The following is a 19268-nucleotide window of genomic DNA, read 5'->3' as shown; positions in this document are numbered from 1 at the left end:
AGTACGATAGCCAATGATAGAGCAATCCACCAAAGTTCAAATTAAGTGGATGTTAGGAATAATAGACTACCATTCTATCGTCAGCATTGAGAAAATAGCCTATACTGTATATTCGCTAAGAAAGGTAGCTAGCCAATTATGTCATTTTAACATAGGTAACTAACCGTATCAGAAATCTTGAATGAAAAAGATTTGACAAATTAAGACAACCTGCGTGTTAAACTATCGCTTTAAAACATAACACAAACTGGAATGATGGTATATTGAAGGGTAGTTGATTTTGCCACATCAGTGCAAAATCTATATCGCGGCTTAAGAGGTTATTTTTCGATATAAGTTCAAGGAAATGTGCGTCGTCCTTTGAAGTCAGACACCAGGTCAAAACACTTAAGCTATAATCTTAATAAAAGACTTCTACTTTAATGGATGCTTAACAGATTTTGCAATCCAAATATCTTATGAAATAAGAAATAAATGCCGACTTCAATACTTCTGTGGAAATTTTTTTTTAATAAAAATACCAAACTCCAAGAAAAACCTAAACAGAAAATCTTTTATTAAATGGCAAACATAAAGCTCAAAGACATCAAATATATGGAAAAAGCTGTCATTTTCCTGACTTGGAACAGACATTTCCTTACGAAGAAAATGGTGAATTCAACCTGACTATTCCTTGAGTTTTCATGTGATTTACAAAATGCCTCATTTGAATGACAGTCCGTATAGTTTGTGATTTCATCAACTCCTTGAATGAGACGTATCGAAAACCAAATGGACATTATATCAGAACAGTCAATATTCGTCATTAAACGTATTTCTGTGTCACGTATTCTTTTGAACATTGGTATACAATGCTCATATTTTGCCAAAATGTCATCAAATGATTATTTTTGTTTTAGAGATCGATCGTAAGTAAATTCTCCTACTCCTCCTCATCGTGATCCTCCTCCTCCTCCTCAGCATTAGCATCAGCAGCATCAGCAACAACATCAGCATCAGCAGCAGCAGCAGCCTCATCCTCATCCTTACCCTCAGCCTCAGCCTCTGTCTCATCATCATCATCATCATCATCATCATCATCATCATCATCATCATCATCATCATCATCATCATCATCATCATCATCATCATCATCATCATCATCATCATCATCATCATCATCATCATCATCATCATCTCAAGTTACTAGAGACATATTTCAACAAGTTTTTTAAATTGTCCGTTTATGAATTTTGAAATTATAAAGAAACTGAGGTTTCAACTACCTCAGGCAAAATGGGCTTAGATGAATTTGGCATTTGTCTTTGGGTCATAACTCTCTTCAATTTCTTTAAATCCTTGGCTTTCAAATAATTTCTTTGAGCGGTCCTGAAGAAGATAATTCAAGAAAAGCGCTACGATCACATGACATTTATATAAAGTGTTGTTTTCATTTTATAAATATACAAAAATGTAAATTTTGTATCATTTTTTTCAGACTGTACTCCTGATCCATGTAATGGTAGAGGTGATTGTTTTAATAGTCATTCTGGGTTTTTGTGTCACTGCCATACTGGATATACTGGATCAGCATGTCAGTCAGGTATGGTGTTTTATATTATAACGTTAGTTATTGCATCACCGCAAGTTATTCACTTCATCTGTCCAACTGCATTAAATATTTATATTATCATGTAGATCGATAGTCTATTCTCATAAAACCATGCAAGTACAAAGGTTACAGTTATTCTCCTGCAATTATCTGAAAACAAACGTATCCTTTGGTTCATCTGTCTGAAATTGCGTATGAAAAACTGCTTGAGCGACAATTTATTATTTTTCAAAATCACGTTGTTTTGTTTTAAAGTTTTGTCATAAAAAAACTTACAATCAAAGATTCTTATATAGCTTAAACTAATTTCTAACTTTAGTTTAAAGATTTCTGAATCATATCTGCTGTTATGTAACTAGCATTTACAATAAAAAAAACATTACGATGACGATTCAAACAAAGTATCATCTGTTATTTCCAAGATGTTATTCGTGTTAACGCATTTTCAACAAACATTTGCGATTTTTATAAACTCACATTAACGTCGAACACATGTATTTTGATGTAAATTTAATTTTCTCATGATTTACCGAATCTACAATTTCTATCTAAAAATTCATAGCTCATATTTTACATTTATAACTCATATTTACAGTTTTTTAGCGAGCAATTTAAAAAAAAATCGTTTTTACTCTAAGTCCTTGATATCATTCGAATGTATGCCTATCTTTCCAACATGATCAATGTGTGCCGATATCAATAAATATACAATTTTGGTTTAAATTTATTTTCAAATTTAAAACCGACTGTTGATTATTTCAATTCGTCAGAACTCATTTTCGCGATTTTTTATGCCCCATTTATGGGCATTATGTTTTCTGTTCTGTGCCTCCGTTCGTCTTTCCGTTCGTCCGTTCATCCGTCTGTCCCGCGTCAAGTTAAAGTTTTTTAGTCGTGGTAGTTTTGATGAAGTTGAAGTCCAATCAACTTGTAACTTAGGATACATGTTCCCTATGATATGATCTTTCTTATTTTAATGCCAAATTAGATTTTTTACCCCACTTTCACGTTCCACTGAACATAGAAAATGATGGTGCAGATGGGGCATCTGTGTACTAGGGACACATTCTTGTGTACTCATAAAAGTGGCTAAAAAATATAAATAATATATCCATATTTGAATTAATCGGAAAACGATGATTAACTTATAGTATCATATATTACCGACGATCGATTTATGTCAACACTCAAAGGGGGACCTTTTGAAAATTGTAAACGGCATAACAGCTCACAATATTGAGTCAAAACAAAAAAATTGCAACTTTGAAATTCATATTTGACCAGTAATTTACATTTAAAATGTCTAAATGCTGTTCATCTACAATCCAGTAGAATAGTATTGGAATTCTGGTAAACAATTCTTTTGAACCAAAAACGGTCAAGTTCTATAAAATACGCATGTGGGTACCTTTTCTCCAATCAAATGTCTTGGCAGCTCTTTTTGGCTAGGGATTATAGACTATGCTTTAATAAATAGCTATTGGATAGGACTACAACGGGATAGAAAATAATTTCTGAGGGTAAGTATTCGCATAGGGGTATCCACTTTTCAACCCGTTGTCTTTGTAGTTTATTAATGTTAGGGATTGTTTTTTTTTATCGATAATAAGCTTTAGGCTTCTTTTTCTATAGGGTATGTTTCTCTTCTTTCCATTTTGTGTCTTTTGCTGTGAATCAACAGTGACTTCTCTCTTGAGGATTTAAGAAACTTTATTTTAAATATTAAATATGTCCTCTCATTGATTAACATGATTAATTTAATCAGTTTACCAAGACAATTAGATTTAAAATAAAAGACAGCACAGATAAAATAGTCCAGTTACATATCTTCATTTGCATACAGAAATTGACGAAAAAGATAAACTAAGTAAAAGACAATGAAAACGATAATTATATTATCTCACTATTCATGTTTATCTTCGTGAAGCAAATCCAGAACAATAAGTATATTTTCTTAATATTCTGTCATTTGTTTGCCATTTCCAGGTTTAAATGATAAAAAAAGTGCTGCCAGCACGAAAGCTATGCAATGGTTAACAAAAGTTATCTTGATTTGCTAGTCAATGTTAGAATATATAGTTATGTTGCTGCAAATATAATTTAAACAATTATACATAAACAATTTCAAGTGTTTTTGTCATAATGTTTTGGGTTTTTTATTGACCAATGATGTTTAATTGCAGCTATGGTTCTTTTGCATAAAATCTGAATGATCATTTTATGCTGTTTTGCATACATCATATTGCTTACAAGACAACTAATATGTATTTTATTATATTTTTCTATTTTTCCTCAGACGTGAACAGTAAGTGTACTTATGATTTTATGTAGAACTTTCCTATTATCCAGATGGATGCACAAGTTAAATGAAAATCATATTATCGAAAAACTAATATGAATAATGCTTAAATATCATGTTATATAGAAAACCAAGAATTTGGCCTTTTCATTTCAAGAAATATCATCAACATGTTTGGAATAAAATGAGATGTTTAAAGATCGAGACCAAACGACCACACAACGAAACGAGATCTAGAGAGAAAAAAGAAGTATAGATTCAATATGTCAAGTTTTTTTTCGCTCCGAACTAAATCCATGTTTTTTCATTAATTTTTGTATTCAACTTTACAACACTTACATTCGTGTCTATGTAGAGTAAAATATTAAACTAGAACAGAGTACACATTTTTGAAGGTTTGTTTGTAAACTCTAAACATTGTACTGTAGTACATATGATAATAAATTATTCTATTTGTATCAAAGTGAAATGAATACTTTATTGATATCGATATATGGGACTTATAATTTTTACATGGGAGAGGGGCTGGTCATTTTGAAATAAAACATACAAAATTTCTTGACCCCCATAATATCTTATAATTTTTATTTGATCCCCTCCAGTAAAAACATTTAAAAAATTTGATCCCCCCGATATTAAACATGCCAAACTTTAGCATGTAAAACACTTATCATGTTATTTCACGAAAATGTTGAAAATGACCCACAAATGAAATATTCTCAGTGAATGGAGTCCAAACACATATTTGAAGGAAAATTGTCTTAAAATAGGGTTCTTCCATGAGGTCTCTTTCGTGAATATAAGCCAGTGCTTTGAGTAGTTTTTTTCTGACTTTTTTTTCTTATTTCCTATATTGTGCTTTTAAAGAATCCTAAGTACATTTGTAACTCCAAAAAATAACTTTTTGAAACAGTAACAACACATTATTTAGTAAGAGGAATCTATTATATGTCTCTCTTTTGAACGCTTCTTAAACTTAAGTTTTATGTTAGCCTTATTGAAAGCTCTATCGAATCGCTTAACTTTTATATGGATAGTTCATGTTTCAGCTTGAACAATATGAATAGTATGTGTGACAGTAAATATAATGTGTGATAGTAACCTCAAAATATGGATTTATTAGCATGAAAAGTACAAATTTTGAGGGAGTTAGAGGTATAAATGGACCCAAAGGGATCTGGTAATAAAAACAAAGGAATACATTAGTGGTGTTCATCATCTCAGAATTTGTGTATGCAGATTAGATGAATATTTAATCATTTATTGGAGAATTTATTTTATCATGATGCAGCGTGATTTGTATTTTTGGACAAAATTTTGCACCAATCGTTGTAGATTTCGTTTTAATTTATACTTAATAACTCTAAAACTATTAAGCTGGTTAAACTTTTGCAGTAATGCTTGTTAATTTAGTGATCAAACGAATGAAATGCATGTATAATGACTGAATTATTCGGATTATGAGCACCTCATCTTCGCTAGCCAAGGGTTACGATTCACTCCTGTTCTCTCTACCCTTGGCGGATTGAGATAAAATTTCGGAGACACATGGTAATGATTTTTATTGGTTGCAGTCCAAACTCGCTGCATCCAATCAAAATGCGCCTATAACATGATCACGTGTAAATGTAGAAAGTGTGCGTAAACAATTGCCACATTTTATTGTGCAACAAGTCTTTACATCCCTAAACATTCCACTATATTTAGTGACAACTTGAATGATTTTAATCAACTTATAGAAGTTCCTGCTTAAATTTCATGCACAAATGCATGAATGTTGACGTATATTTTCATTTCCGGCTTTATCAAGTGTGTAGAATCTAGATGCTACCGTGTTTTTACCTGCAATTGAAGAGTTCAAGTGCAACCATTGGTCAAGAATAATGTATTCGGAATGGGCGGGACTTTAATCTTCCGAAAGATGGCGCAACATTATTATCAGAAATGTTGGCTTAATCTGCCAAGGGTAGAGAGAACGGGAGTGGATCGTAACCCTTGGCTAGCGAAGATGGAAGCACCTATGCAGCTTCCTACAAAACCAAAGTCTTGTAATGTCTTACCTAATTGTATATGAATGATGTTAAAAACATATTTCGATTTGACTGTTGTAATGTTCTACTTGATATTTTGTCTCTTGAAGTATGTGAAATACTTGTTTCCATGTTTAAAAAAATATTGATCCCCCCACTTTGAACTTATAAAAAAAATTGAACCCCTGTTCCACAAACAGAAAAAAATTGATTCCCCCTGTATTTTGACCAGCTCTCCCCTCCCAGATAAAAAATGATAAGTCCCTATGTACATATATTTCTACAGATGTGTCTATTGCATACTCGACAAATTAATTTACTTTTATTAATTGTGATTCTATATCTTGATGACAGAATCTCACAGCTCAACTTAAATTTTACATGTTTCTATCCAGATTGTAAACCAGACCCATGCCATGGTCATGGTAGTTGTCATAGCAGTGCTAAAGGGTTTTCATGTTCTTGTCAACAGGGATATACAGGATTATCATGTGAACTAGGTGAGTCAAAATATTTGTCTAACATTTTAAAGCAGTTCTAGAAATGTTATAGCATAGGGTAATGTGGTATCAACATATCAGTCACGCATATTTCTTTTAAAATGAAAGAGACTCATACAGAACAAATGATGATACGAGTTAACCTTTTCAAGAAAAATGAAATGAAAAATGACAGTCAGCACAATCACTAACAAACACAAGTTCGGAACTTTAAGCACAATTCTAGCTACTACTGGTTTATAACGTCCGTTTTACAGATGTTCGAAATGTATAACTAAAATTATTAATATATATAATGAAGTCAACTACAAATATATTTGATTAACTTGTATTATGTCTTACAATATCTTTCGAAGATATATTGAGATTTTCCTGCAATAAAAATGAAAAAAAGAAAGCATTCTGCCAAAGTCTTAATAAACCCTTTTAGTATTAAGTTTTTAAGCGTATAATATTTTTGGGTCACATATCTTAATATATAGAGGTTAAAAAAGTGTTTTATTTTATTAATATATAATCAAATAATCCATTATTTTTGTTTCAGAGGTCAATCGTAAGTTGATTAAGCATTGCATGTTCAACTATTCAATTATTGAGAGACGTATAGTTCGACAATACTAGTATATTCAGTTTGAATAGTGACGATATAAAGTAGTGTTGTCAAATCGTACACTTTTGCCTAACCGGTTACTCGGATAATCGTTCGACCGATTAACCGGTTAACCGGTAGTTTGAGTTGGTGCTTGCAAGCCTCATCAATAGTACCCTACACATGGATATAAGATGTGGTATGAGTGTCAATTTGACAACCTGTCATCCAAGTCATAAATTTATGTTTTAGAATTGAAGTTTTTCCTCTGGCATCATCAGGCTTGTCTGTGAGGATTCTTGCGAAGTTTGACTTTTAATAAGCAACTACACCGTATCAACTATAGCGTTTGTACCTCAGATTGAAAAATAAAATAAAAACAACTACTTGATGTCGTGGAATTGATATGTTTGAAAATGATTATTCTTTCCTTTTCACTTGAAGTCTCCGAAAATGATGTGGAGCGTTTCATTTTGAGTGATTAATTATAAAAAAGAAAATGTGGTATGATTGCCAATGAGACAATTCTCCACAAGAGATAAAAATTACACAGAAATCAACAACTATAGGTCACCGTACGGCCTGTTTCTTTACTTTGTTTGCATGTTACTCGTACTATCACGTATGCATTGAGCACATTCACATTGGTTTGCATTTCACAATTTTTTAGTTAGCATTTCGTTTAAAGTAAGACTAAGCCTTGCACGACGGAGGTTGCACATTTAGATGTAGGTTTACACAATATTAGATCAGAAACAAAATAATGAATCGTCAAATTTAATCGCATTACTGATTTAGAGTTACTGCTAAAAAAACAAGTATACTAATTATGTTTCTTTTAGATCCTGCCCCAAGCTGAGAGACAAATTCTAATTATTTTTATGTTGATGGGATTAACAATAGCAATCAATTTACAGTCAAATTAATTACCACGACGACATTTTTTAAGTAAAACCTAACCTTTTAATAATTTCAATACAAATTTATATAAAATCTATCAAAATTGAAAAAAGTCCGGTTAACCGGTTAGCGTTTTTGATATTCGGTATTCGGTCGTTCGACCGGTTAACCGGTTAACCGGTTAACCGTTGACAACACTAATATAAAGTTAAAGCAGGGAAAGTGATAAGGTTTCCCGAGCATAAACAGTAAAATAAAAAAGTATTGAAAATGATGAATTAAATCGGGTTGTATAGCTATCTCACAGACACTCATATGACAGTCGACGGAAATGCTTATATATTGACAATGATGTGCGAACAGAACAAAAAGACATGATAGGTAAACATGTCAAAACAAGGGGTACACTAGTTAACATTTTATCACAATCGTTATCACGATAAGAAAAAAAAAAACCAAAGACAAACAATATTAGCAAATACGAGGACAAGAATACAAATTCTACCATAGCACAATAACACAGTGACTGAATGTACAAGTACCGAACCACGTCAAATTGATATTGCCAAAAATAAAACTAAACAGTAAAAGTGAAAAATTACAAAGACACATGAAAGAATACTTTTACACGATAATAAGGACGATAATAAGGAGATAAACAACGTCAGACCATCATGTTTTATATGTCAAGCTGATACGGAAAATTTATCAATATGGTATCTTCCGATGAACTTTATAAGAAAAGGAATATACGTTCTTTGAAATACCCCTTATTCGTTATCCTTCTGCTTAGACACTGTCATATTGTAAGGCATTACCATTTATCGAATAATACGTTAAGTATGTGCTTTGTACAAAGCGCATACTTCAAAAGCATGACAGTGATCCTGACACAATCATTTTCAACTGAGTTATGGAGAAATGAGACTGTAACTGACTCTTACTAACACATTTTAAGGATAATTGACCGATATGATCTAATATTGCGACATCCAATTTTACTATCGACGACTTTTTGTGGTCTTAGATCTTGAAATACAAGAAAATATGTTTGTTCTTTGAATTAACCGATTGTGTCCAATCACCGATTTTGACATATTAACTGTATACTCAAAGTATGCATAACAGGATACGTTTCCCCGTTTCCCCGTCAATATTTTACCACACAACTTTAAATGAAGTAAATGAGACACTTTAAATTAGGCATTGTCGAAAACAATTTTAAACTTGTATGCTTACATTGATGATGACATCTACATATAATTCTCACAGTGTACAATGTTGACAAAAGAAAAGCAAAGAATGGAAGCTTTATGTTTTATAAATAAATAAAACAAGGCTTGACGACTGCATACAAAAGCATATTTGCAATTTATCAGAGTTTTCTCCTATGATGTCTACAAAGAATTTCCATAACTTAATTCATCTCTAATTGAATGTTCAAAAGTAATTCTATATTCTGTGATGAAACAATTTCACAAACAAAGGAATGATATCTCCGTCATTATCCGGTTGTCGGCTAATACGTACACTGCTCTAGTAAGAAATTTTTAATTTATACATCACTCAAATGCTTGCATGATATTCAATAGACGAGAAACTTGTTGCGTCGAAAACTGATGTATGTATCAAGAAACGCTAATCATGTTAATGGGCTCAGTATAGCAGTTGATGGCATCTCTGTTTTCGTAGTGATATCGTTTACCTAATTAATGTAATCTTGCAATTTGCATCGGTCACATATTGTTGCCTTTAACATGTTTTCTATAAGAGGAATTGACATGTTTGTCAATCTGCATTTCGTATGAAATACTTTTCAGACTGTATTCCGGATCCATGTAATGGTCATGGTGACTGCTATAATAGTCATTCTGGGTTTTTATGTCAATGCCATGCAGGATATACTGGGTTATCATGTCAGTCAGGTAAGACGATTTTGATTATACCGTTCTCTATTAAAGATATAACATTCATGAATGCTTCAGTATCCTTCCCTGGACTTTTTTTTCTGGTTACGGATTCACAGTCATAGTAACTCATTATCATTCTCCACAAAGGCAAACTACCCTTTCCGGAGTACCTGGTCCAAATTGGTTTATATTTCATGGTAATTATGATTTTCTATTTCTATCACTCTTTTATATATAATATGTGCATACATGGAACTCTGGAATTATTTTTAATGTAATGGCCCGGCCATTACGTTTAACCGGCAATTGGACTGAGGCAGAAAAGACTATCAGGTGATAATACTTTAATCAAGAGTCAATCAACTGAATGGTAAAAGCTGAAATATAAAATAAAGTACACAATTACCATGCGTTGAATTAATGTTATAATATCGAAATGTCATATATAATATACAGTCCATTGAATTCGAGCAAATATTGTACTTTCAAGAACAGTTAAATTCCAGTATTTCACGGAAAGAAGGTTCAAATATGTGGAGAGCAATTTGAAAGCTTCAGATACAATGTTATAAAAGTTACTCCTTAATCTGTTTCTTTGTTGCTAGCCTTGGATAATCATTCATATTATAACATTGATAAGAACTTTAAACATAGAATCATCGTTGCCTGTTCAGATTCTCACACGTATCCATTACTGGAAACCTGCACGGTCATTACCATCGTGTATCATCGGTTCACCTCACACGGTACGAAAATCCTTGTTTTGTTTTATCTACATTCAATGTTCATTTTTTGCAACCTCTGAAATTCCTACTCTCCAATAATTTTCGCATCGTTTTTTCAATTTATAAGACAATTTAAATATTCCAATGAGAATAATAAACTTTAACATGCGCAAATAGTTGTGAATAATAACTCCAACTTTCAATTTCGATACAGTTGTCGAACCATTCACATGTTTTATCTGAATGAAAGACAATACAGAGCAAAAGTAAAAGTTACCAATCATTAACCTACCTGTGATAATTCATTCCATGAGATATTTTGGGTAATAAACAAGTGTGACAAATAAAGTTTTTTGTGTACGGTTTACATTCAAGTAGCTATGCACCGTACAGAAGGATTTATGTGGTCATTATAAGCCGTACACAACGCTTCTTTTCTGAATAAATATCGAAAAAAATCATATTTGAAAGATTTCAATGCCAATTATTGAAACAGTTATACTAACTAAACACACACAGTTGTCTTCTATCAGAAAAAAGAGCTGCAATGAATATAGAAACATATCGAATGAGACGAGCGCTAACTTCTAAGTATTTGCACATGTTTTAAGTAAGCGTTTTTGGTTATGAAAAAAATGAGACTGCTCTAATCATCAACCTACGACAAAATTATATTATGTAATCATAATAAAGATTATCTCACCGTGTCTGGTCAAAATTGATCACGCCCACTTGGTTAGTACCTATATCCGCTGTACAGATGATACACGGTGAGTAATATACCGATGAATATTTGAAGGTAGGAGGGAGTCCTGATCCCGAAATCCCAGGCTTAAAAACACGAAATCTCAAGGTCCCGAACTTAAATAAATTTAAATCCCGAAATTCGAAAAAAGGATGCCCTGATCCCGAAAGGGTCAATCTCGAAATCTCGAGCTTAAAAACACTCGGTCCCGGAGTCCCGATAAAGGTCATATCCCCTCATATTTTGTAGAGACGTCATCTTGTTCACAGTTTGTTGTTAACCACAGAGTGATATAATCAAACGAACTATATAAAATGCGGTACGAATAGAATACAAAATTTAAGCAATGAAATTATATACCAAAAATAGAAAAATTAGAAAAGATGAACTTATCCATGTGATAACAGTCATATTGAACAGCGGTATACTACTGTTGCCTTTATTTATATTGGTCATAAGTGATTACGTTAATTATTTGTGTTCATTAACTTATAACTGAGTGTAATTCAAGAAACAATTGATGATTGTTGTATGCAAACAATATCAAAGTGTTTTTGAAGATACATTTTAGTAAACATAAGCTCGTTGTTAGGATCCATGTATTAATCATTATGTTAATGTAATGGAATTTGATGCGACTGTCATACAAGTGAGAGGTTTAGCTAGCTATAAAACCAGGTTCAACCCACCATTTTCTACATTAGAAAATGCCTGTACCAAGTCAGGAATATGACAGTTGTTATCCATTCGTTTGATGTGCTTGGACTTTTGATTTTGCCTTTTGAATTTTGATTTTCCTTTTTGAATTTTCCTCGGAGTTCAGTATTTTTGTGTTTTTACTTTTTTTTTTTATAAACTAAATTATGAAAATTATGAAAGACCAAATGTGTGATAAACAAGAAGCATGCATGAACATTGCTTGAAAGATAAGACAGTTTGAATAGGTGTATAAACCTATTTATTAATAATCTCCTAAACGAAAGATATCATACTTTGTAAAATGTAAACTTGGTTTGTAAGCTAAGACATTTCCAAACCTGTGATGTTTATGATACCGTATGAAATTATTTCTGTACACAACTGAGTGTATTTCAAAAAACCGTTCATGAAATTGTCTCTTTGTCAAATGTTTGTGTAGCAAAAATTAATTTTTCACCGAGGGGATTTCATCTGAGAATTATTTTTTGGCAAACATTACATAACGGCATTATTTTCATTTAAACTTTAAAACTTTAAAAACATTATTATGGACAGTCGATTTCATTGCGGAGAAGAAATTGGTTTACAAATATAAACTGTGTTATTCACTTCACGGTTTATTTGAGATAACTACGGATTTCAATTTGAGACAAAATCAATATTCCAACGATATGTCAGGAAATCCAATACACATCGTCATTCGGACTTGTGTTTCATTTTGAACTTCAACTAAACTGTTCTGCATATTCATAGGGACGTGCGGTCAAATATAGTCGTTGACTTCCACGTTATTTTGTCTCTTGTAAACGGTATTTCATTGTTAATTGTACAAGGTCTTCTCATATTCATAGTAACATGCAACGAAATATTTGCGAGTCTTTTTGTGTTCAATGTTACCTCTTGCAAATTGATCATCATCGTTCAGATTCAGATTTGAAAGAGTAACTATGAACTTCCTACAGTTTGTTTAATAGGTGTGGTGTGAATTAGATATTGATACAAGGAATGTCTAAAAATAAATAAATTACAATCAGCGTAATTTACTGCATTCATTAGTATAAAACACTTCACTTCACAGAATAAACTTTAAAAATAGCCAAAATATATACAAATACCTTTTTTAAGAACGGTCATACTCTGTGAAAAAATACCCACTAGGTTATTTAACATTGCCATTAAAGTGCGAGGTTTTGCATGCCACAAAACCAGGTTCAACCCACCATTTTTTCCTTTAAAAATGTCCTGTACCAAGTCAGGAATATGGCCATTGTTATATTATAGTTCGTTTCTGTGTGTGTTACAATTTAACGTTGCGTCGTTTGTTTTCTCTTATTTTTGAGTGTAAATTGACATTGCGATAAGACGTGTCACGGTACTTATCTATCCCAAATTCATGTATTTGGTTTTGATGTTATATTTGTTATTCTCGTGGGATTTTGTCTGATGCTTGGTCCGTTTCTGTGTGTGTTAGTTACATTGTAGTGTTGTGTCGTTGTTCTCCTCTTATATTTATGCGTTTCCCTCAGTTTTAGTTTGTTACCCCGATTTTGTTTTTTGTCCACGGATTTATGAGTTTGAACAGCGGTATACTACTGTTGCCTTTATTTACAAACTAGACGCTCTCTAAAGCTTTCATCTTCAATATATTGATTTCAATTGACAACATATGAAATATGGAGAAACGGTATGGTTGCAAAGACCGTCAGAAGGCGTTGATTTAAGCATGTGTTACGTTTGAAAAATGTAGCTTTTCCATTTGATAAAGTATTTTCCCACTCTGGCCTTCTTGTTCCATCCTGAATACATTGACTACTCTATCTTCTCTAAAATAATGCAAAGGTTGTGCCCTTTAGTGAGTGTCGTGTTTAATGATTACTACAAACCGGTCCGGTAAGCAACACAGTCATCTCTTGTTTTTGTTTGTTGAAACTATTGATTGTCATGACTAGTTTGCAAATGATTCAATATTTTGTACCAGGTGGTATTGAATATAATGTTATGTTTTCTTTTTTTCTTCAGATGTCAATTGTAAGTGTACATAAGATAATATGAAGAATTATCAATTCTCCAGATAAATGCGCAAGTTAACTAGAAATATGATAATTTAAATGAATGCTTAAATGAAAAATACAGCAAACAAAAGCTTGAAAAGTATATGGCTTGTTTATTCTTAGATATGAAATTTAAACAAGATGCAAATGAATGATACTAGACGATATTATCCATCAACAAAGCAGAAACCAAACGACAAAATAGCAAACCAAATATATACATGAACAATACATGTTGTACAACTTGATGTATCAAATTTTAAAAGCTCCAATGGCTAAATCAGTTGCGAATAAAGATCAACAATGAACAAATACGTGTAATTGTAAAAAAAGAGGACAAATCAATTAAGGTATGCAAACCAACAGCCGTTGAGGCTTCTCTTAACTAGTAAAAGTCACATGAACATGTTTCAGCGTTTAATAAGTTTATCTAAGTCTTAACAATTCTCTTTTAATCTCGTTAATTTCAATAAGCAGATTCGAAAAGTACAAAACAGAGGTAACAATTCTCTTTTAATCTCGTTAATTTCAATAAGCAGATTCGAAAAGTACAAAACAGAATACCCAATGAATACAAAATCAGGAAAGGCATTCCTTTTCAAAATGCATGAACAAAACCGCTTTTGATACTTTGTCCCTTTTTATTGTGACCGAGATTATGAACTCTTATGGTTGATGTTCCAATGTAGATTTTACGGTCTACAACTACGAAGGTATAATTATCATGCGCAACACAAGGACGAAAACTTTGTCTGTGATCATGCACTGAGTGCATGAATGACATCAGGATGTAATACTGGACGTTTTGTGCATGAAGTATACACTCAGCACTTCTTTTTATCTAACATCTTGCTAAAGTCTAAACAATAGTTTGCAGTTACTTTTTATATTATATCATGCGATTTGTATCATTGTGAAATTAATAATATTGATGATACTGATGTATGTAAACATGATGGTAGTATACATAACATTGAGTGTACAGCCAACTGTTAAGTTGCACTAGTATCTAATGACGACAACTACCAGTTCAGATAAATGTTTATTTGATTTAATCTTTTTTTAATCTAGATTGTAAACCAGACCCATGCCATGGTCGTGGGGTTTGTCGTAACACTCTTTCAGGGTTTTTATATATTTGTCAACAAGGGTTTACAGGAGTATCATGTGAACTAGGTGAGTCTGAAATACTATTTTTTAATATTTGAAAGCATTTCTAGACTATATTTGTAAGATTGATACTTTAGTTTGAAAGGATGGAGCCGAAATTGCCATTATCCCCTTTTAGGCTTTGATCATGAATTTCCTGCAAGGCAATGATTCTGGCGAGAAGCTAAGACAATATCATAAACATAAGTGACTTATTTCTTGAATCGACATTATTGGTTCCCAAAGAAGATTCTGAATTTCCTTTATTGCGAAAATCAATAAAACCAAATATTCTGTAATTCGTTAATTATTGCGTATTAAAAAAATCAACAGACATACGCGTAATTGTATTCCCGGTCACATTGCGACAAATGATACTGCTGGTAATATGAAACGGATGATTTGATTTATAAAGTTTTTTATTCTTCCTACTATCCAGATAAAAATAACTTCATTTATCCAAACTAAATCTGAGGAAAAACTCACACATAGTCTGATTACTATTACAACATAGACATGCAGATAAACAAAAGAACAGGCAAATGAAAGCAGACGACAATTCGCACATAATTAAACTTAGTAAAATCAAACTTTGATAAACCTATGGGAATTTATGTCTTATCCAGCCACAATCATACATCCTTTTACAATTGTCACGACTAAGAACGCCTTAAAAACATGAACTATAAATTTCAAATTAAGTACAATAGTTAAAAATTGTCAAAGACACAAGTTAATCATTTTGTATGCGAAATGCCCATTTTACCTACATAAGAGACCAATCAGTGACACGCGAATCAAAATCGTTAAAAGAGCAAACCAAGTGAAACGTTTTGCAAACTTAATTTCAAATTTGAAAATTCTTATACTTTATTTAACGCTATGATTAATAATACTTTACGCCATTTAAAATATTCACTGTATTTTTATAGTCTGATATAATATAGATAGATGGCATTCAAAAATATTTGTTTCAACAATTAGGACATCCGTAACCCTCATTTTGAAACCTGGAAGGTTTATTATTAATGACTCCGCGCCCGAATCAGTGCAAAATGCATTATCGTGTCGAGAGCCTTTTTCAACATATATTACACGAAATGTGCTTCATATTTTATAAATAAAGGCAACAGTATTATACTGCTGTTCGAAATTCACAAATCGATTGAGAAAAAACAAAATCCGGGTTACAAACTAAAACTGAGGAAAACACATTAGATATAAGAGGAGAACTACAACACAACACTAAAATGTAACACACACAGACACGAACTATAATAAACAAAAAGCAAATAGTTAATCAAAATCATTATCGTATAATGATGTTCTTTACATATTTATTTGAAAAATCGTCTAAGAAATGTAGTTTGAGATTCAACAGTGCTTGAAATGAGACGGATAGAAAACACATTGGACAAATTAAGAAAACTCAGAATAATCAATGATCCGCATAATTTTGTTTTAATGTCGCATATGCTTATATAAATTGGTTACACATTTTCTTTATCTGATCACCGCTTTGTTTAATAATTTGTATTGTTTTGTTTCAGAGGTCAACCGTAAGTTATTTCTACATAATCTATTCAACAATTTTATTATCTAAATTATGCAAAAGGTTACTTATCGTAAAAAAAAAAACCATAGCAAGTATTACTTTTTGTCGGTTTGAAATCAATTTGTTGAACAAAATCGTATATATACAGAATAGAAAAATAAGATTGAAAGATTGATATATAGTTTATTCTCATAAAACCATGCACGTACAAAGGTTGCAGAGAAGTTAAAAAATAATATACATAAAAACACAGAAACTCTAATATGAAAAGATCGTGAGCACGTGCAATCCTTTTTTCTAGTTCTGTTTGGTTTCATGTTGTAGGTTATGCAATGTATCAATCACCGTGCTATTATACGTTTTGAATACGTTTTGGTATGATATGTGTTGGGCGGATCAGTGAAAGAAATTGTCATTCCTGGGGGTTCATTGTTTTACTTTTCAATGGTGATAATCTTGTCCTTTTCAATGAATGCAGCCGGATGACCACATGTACACTATCTGCACTAAAGGTCAAACTAAAAGATTACTTGACTTGCTCGCCAATAATATATCATCGATGATTTAGCTTATTGAGATGAAATGGAACTTAACTGCCTGGTAAATAAAGGCAACATTAGTATACCGCTGTTCAAAATTCATAAATCGAAATAGAAAAAACAAATCCGGTTTACAAACTAAAACTGAGGGAAATAGTAAAACATAATTTTATAATCCACTTTTATGAATCGTTTTTGTGTTATTCGTTGCTCATGCTTTTTCGCGAAATGAATTGGAAAAGGAGACAAAAGAAATCAGATGGACATTCAAAAGCATTAGTCGATAATGACAAAATATAGACAAAAAGGCAAACAACAGTATGTAAAACACAACACAGGAACATAAAGACTGAGCAACACAAACCCTATCAAAAACCGATAATAGTATTGTTTTGAAAATGACAAAACCCACAAACACATTGATGTTTGTTCATTTTTAGTAGGAGCAAGAAATGATTCTGGATGTCCCAACCTATAATTTACCCTAATCTGAACTATTATCGACTGCTTCATTTCAACTGAAAGGGGATTGTTATGATTGATCGTAGGTGATGCATTTGGTTTAAAATGTTTTTCAGACTGTATTCCTGATCCATGTAATGGTCATGGTGACTGCTTTAATAGTCATTCTGGGTTTTTTGTGTCAATGCCATGCAGGATATGCTGGAACAGCATGCCAGTCGGGTAAGATTTAACTCATTCTTAAGCTAGAAAACATCTGTCATACTGAGAGTACTTCGTTCATTTTTTCAATTTTTTTCTACTATCACTCTTTTTATTCTGGACAAATGAAAATTTCCCGATGAATATTTTAAATTTGAACCTGGTCGTGTATCATATTTGAGAGTTGAACATGAGAAATTACCGTTGCCTCTATTTCCTCAAAATTCTGAATTCTTCTTTAAGAAATGCTGCTGCGTCAAATATATGTATGCACAGACAACAATCAATTGCATATCTTCCTCCATCGTTAACAACAATTTTTTTTCTATTTAATTCAGATCTCAATCGTAAGTATAGCTTTCATTTATGAACAGTTATTTTATTCAAGTGATGCATACGTGGATAATTTTCATATATTTTAATTAAATAAAAGTTGAATATTGTTTACAAAGAAAAAAAGTTAGCAGATATATGGTCTGTAAACATGTTTGGATTTACCCAAAAAAAGACTTAAACACGACTATCAGAACCAAAATAAATGAAAAGGTCAATAATACATGTGTGTATTAATCAAATTTTAAATCGCCCCTATTCTTAACAAGAATGAATATGTTAACATAAAAAATACATATAAGTTGTCAAAATAACAAACAGGCAGCTGAACATGTGGGGGGTTAACGACTTTTTTTTTATACCACACCTCTTTTTCTTTCAGTCTTGATGGACTAATAAAAGGCACGTGAATGGATATACTATGATAAACAATAAACCGTATTTCAATTATTTCCACTAAATCACTTATGGAGTGTTTTTTTACTTTGATATTAACTGCTCGGACCCCTAACTACTGAATGTTTAAAAGTAGTAAAAACATAGTTGGTCACATCCGGTTGCAAACGAAAAAGGGTCGAAAATATAATATTCCCTTGATTTGAACACTTGTAGAAAATTAATCCTACATTTCATTGCAGTAAAACATTTTCTGGTTCATTAACATATAACTTGAGTGTGAAAGGTTGATTGGTTAACTGATGTGATGAGAACATTTGTTTATAGTACTGGACAGGATAAAACTTTACTCGTGCGAAGTATATCTTTATTTAAAACAAAGATAAATTCTGTATATCGTTTTTGAAATGTGCAAATTTAACAAAGACTAATAAGGGGAAATCAATGGTGGTTTTACAATTTATATGAACCTTTGACTATTTGAGTACTCTCATTTGTTAACATTTCATGCTATTTAAATGAAAAATTACAGGAAATGAAATACTCTGAGTCTAAGAAAAACATTTGGAGTGAATATTAACTTGAAATAGGACT

The 19268-nt window shown here is 31.9% G+C and overlaps 1 protein-coding gene across 1 annotated transcript; it reads right to left on the bottom strand.

The window, feature by feature from the left end:
* Positions 1-922: 922 nt before the first annotated feature.
* Positions 923-1551, bottom strand: LOC139504411 (uncharacterized). Its single transcript, XM_071294492.1, has 2 exons — positions 1485-1551; positions 923-1176 (listed from the first exon to the last, which is right to left on the bottom strand). The coding sequence occupies exons 1-2, from the start codon at positions 1549-1551 to the stop codon at positions 923-925; spliced, it is 321 nt and encodes a 106-aa protein (XP_071150593.1).
* Between the last annotated feature and the right edge of the window lie 17717 nt (positions 1552-19268).

Source organism: Mytilus edulis, chromosome 14 (assembly GCF_963676685.1).
Source record: "Mytilus edulis chromosome 14, xbMytEdul2.2, whole genome shotgun sequence".
NCBI classification, from domain to species: domain Eukaryota; kingdom Metazoa; phylum Mollusca; class Bivalvia; order Mytilida; family Mytilidae; genus Mytilus; species Mytilus edulis.
This window is presented reverse-complemented; position numbering and strand designations above follow the sequence as displayed.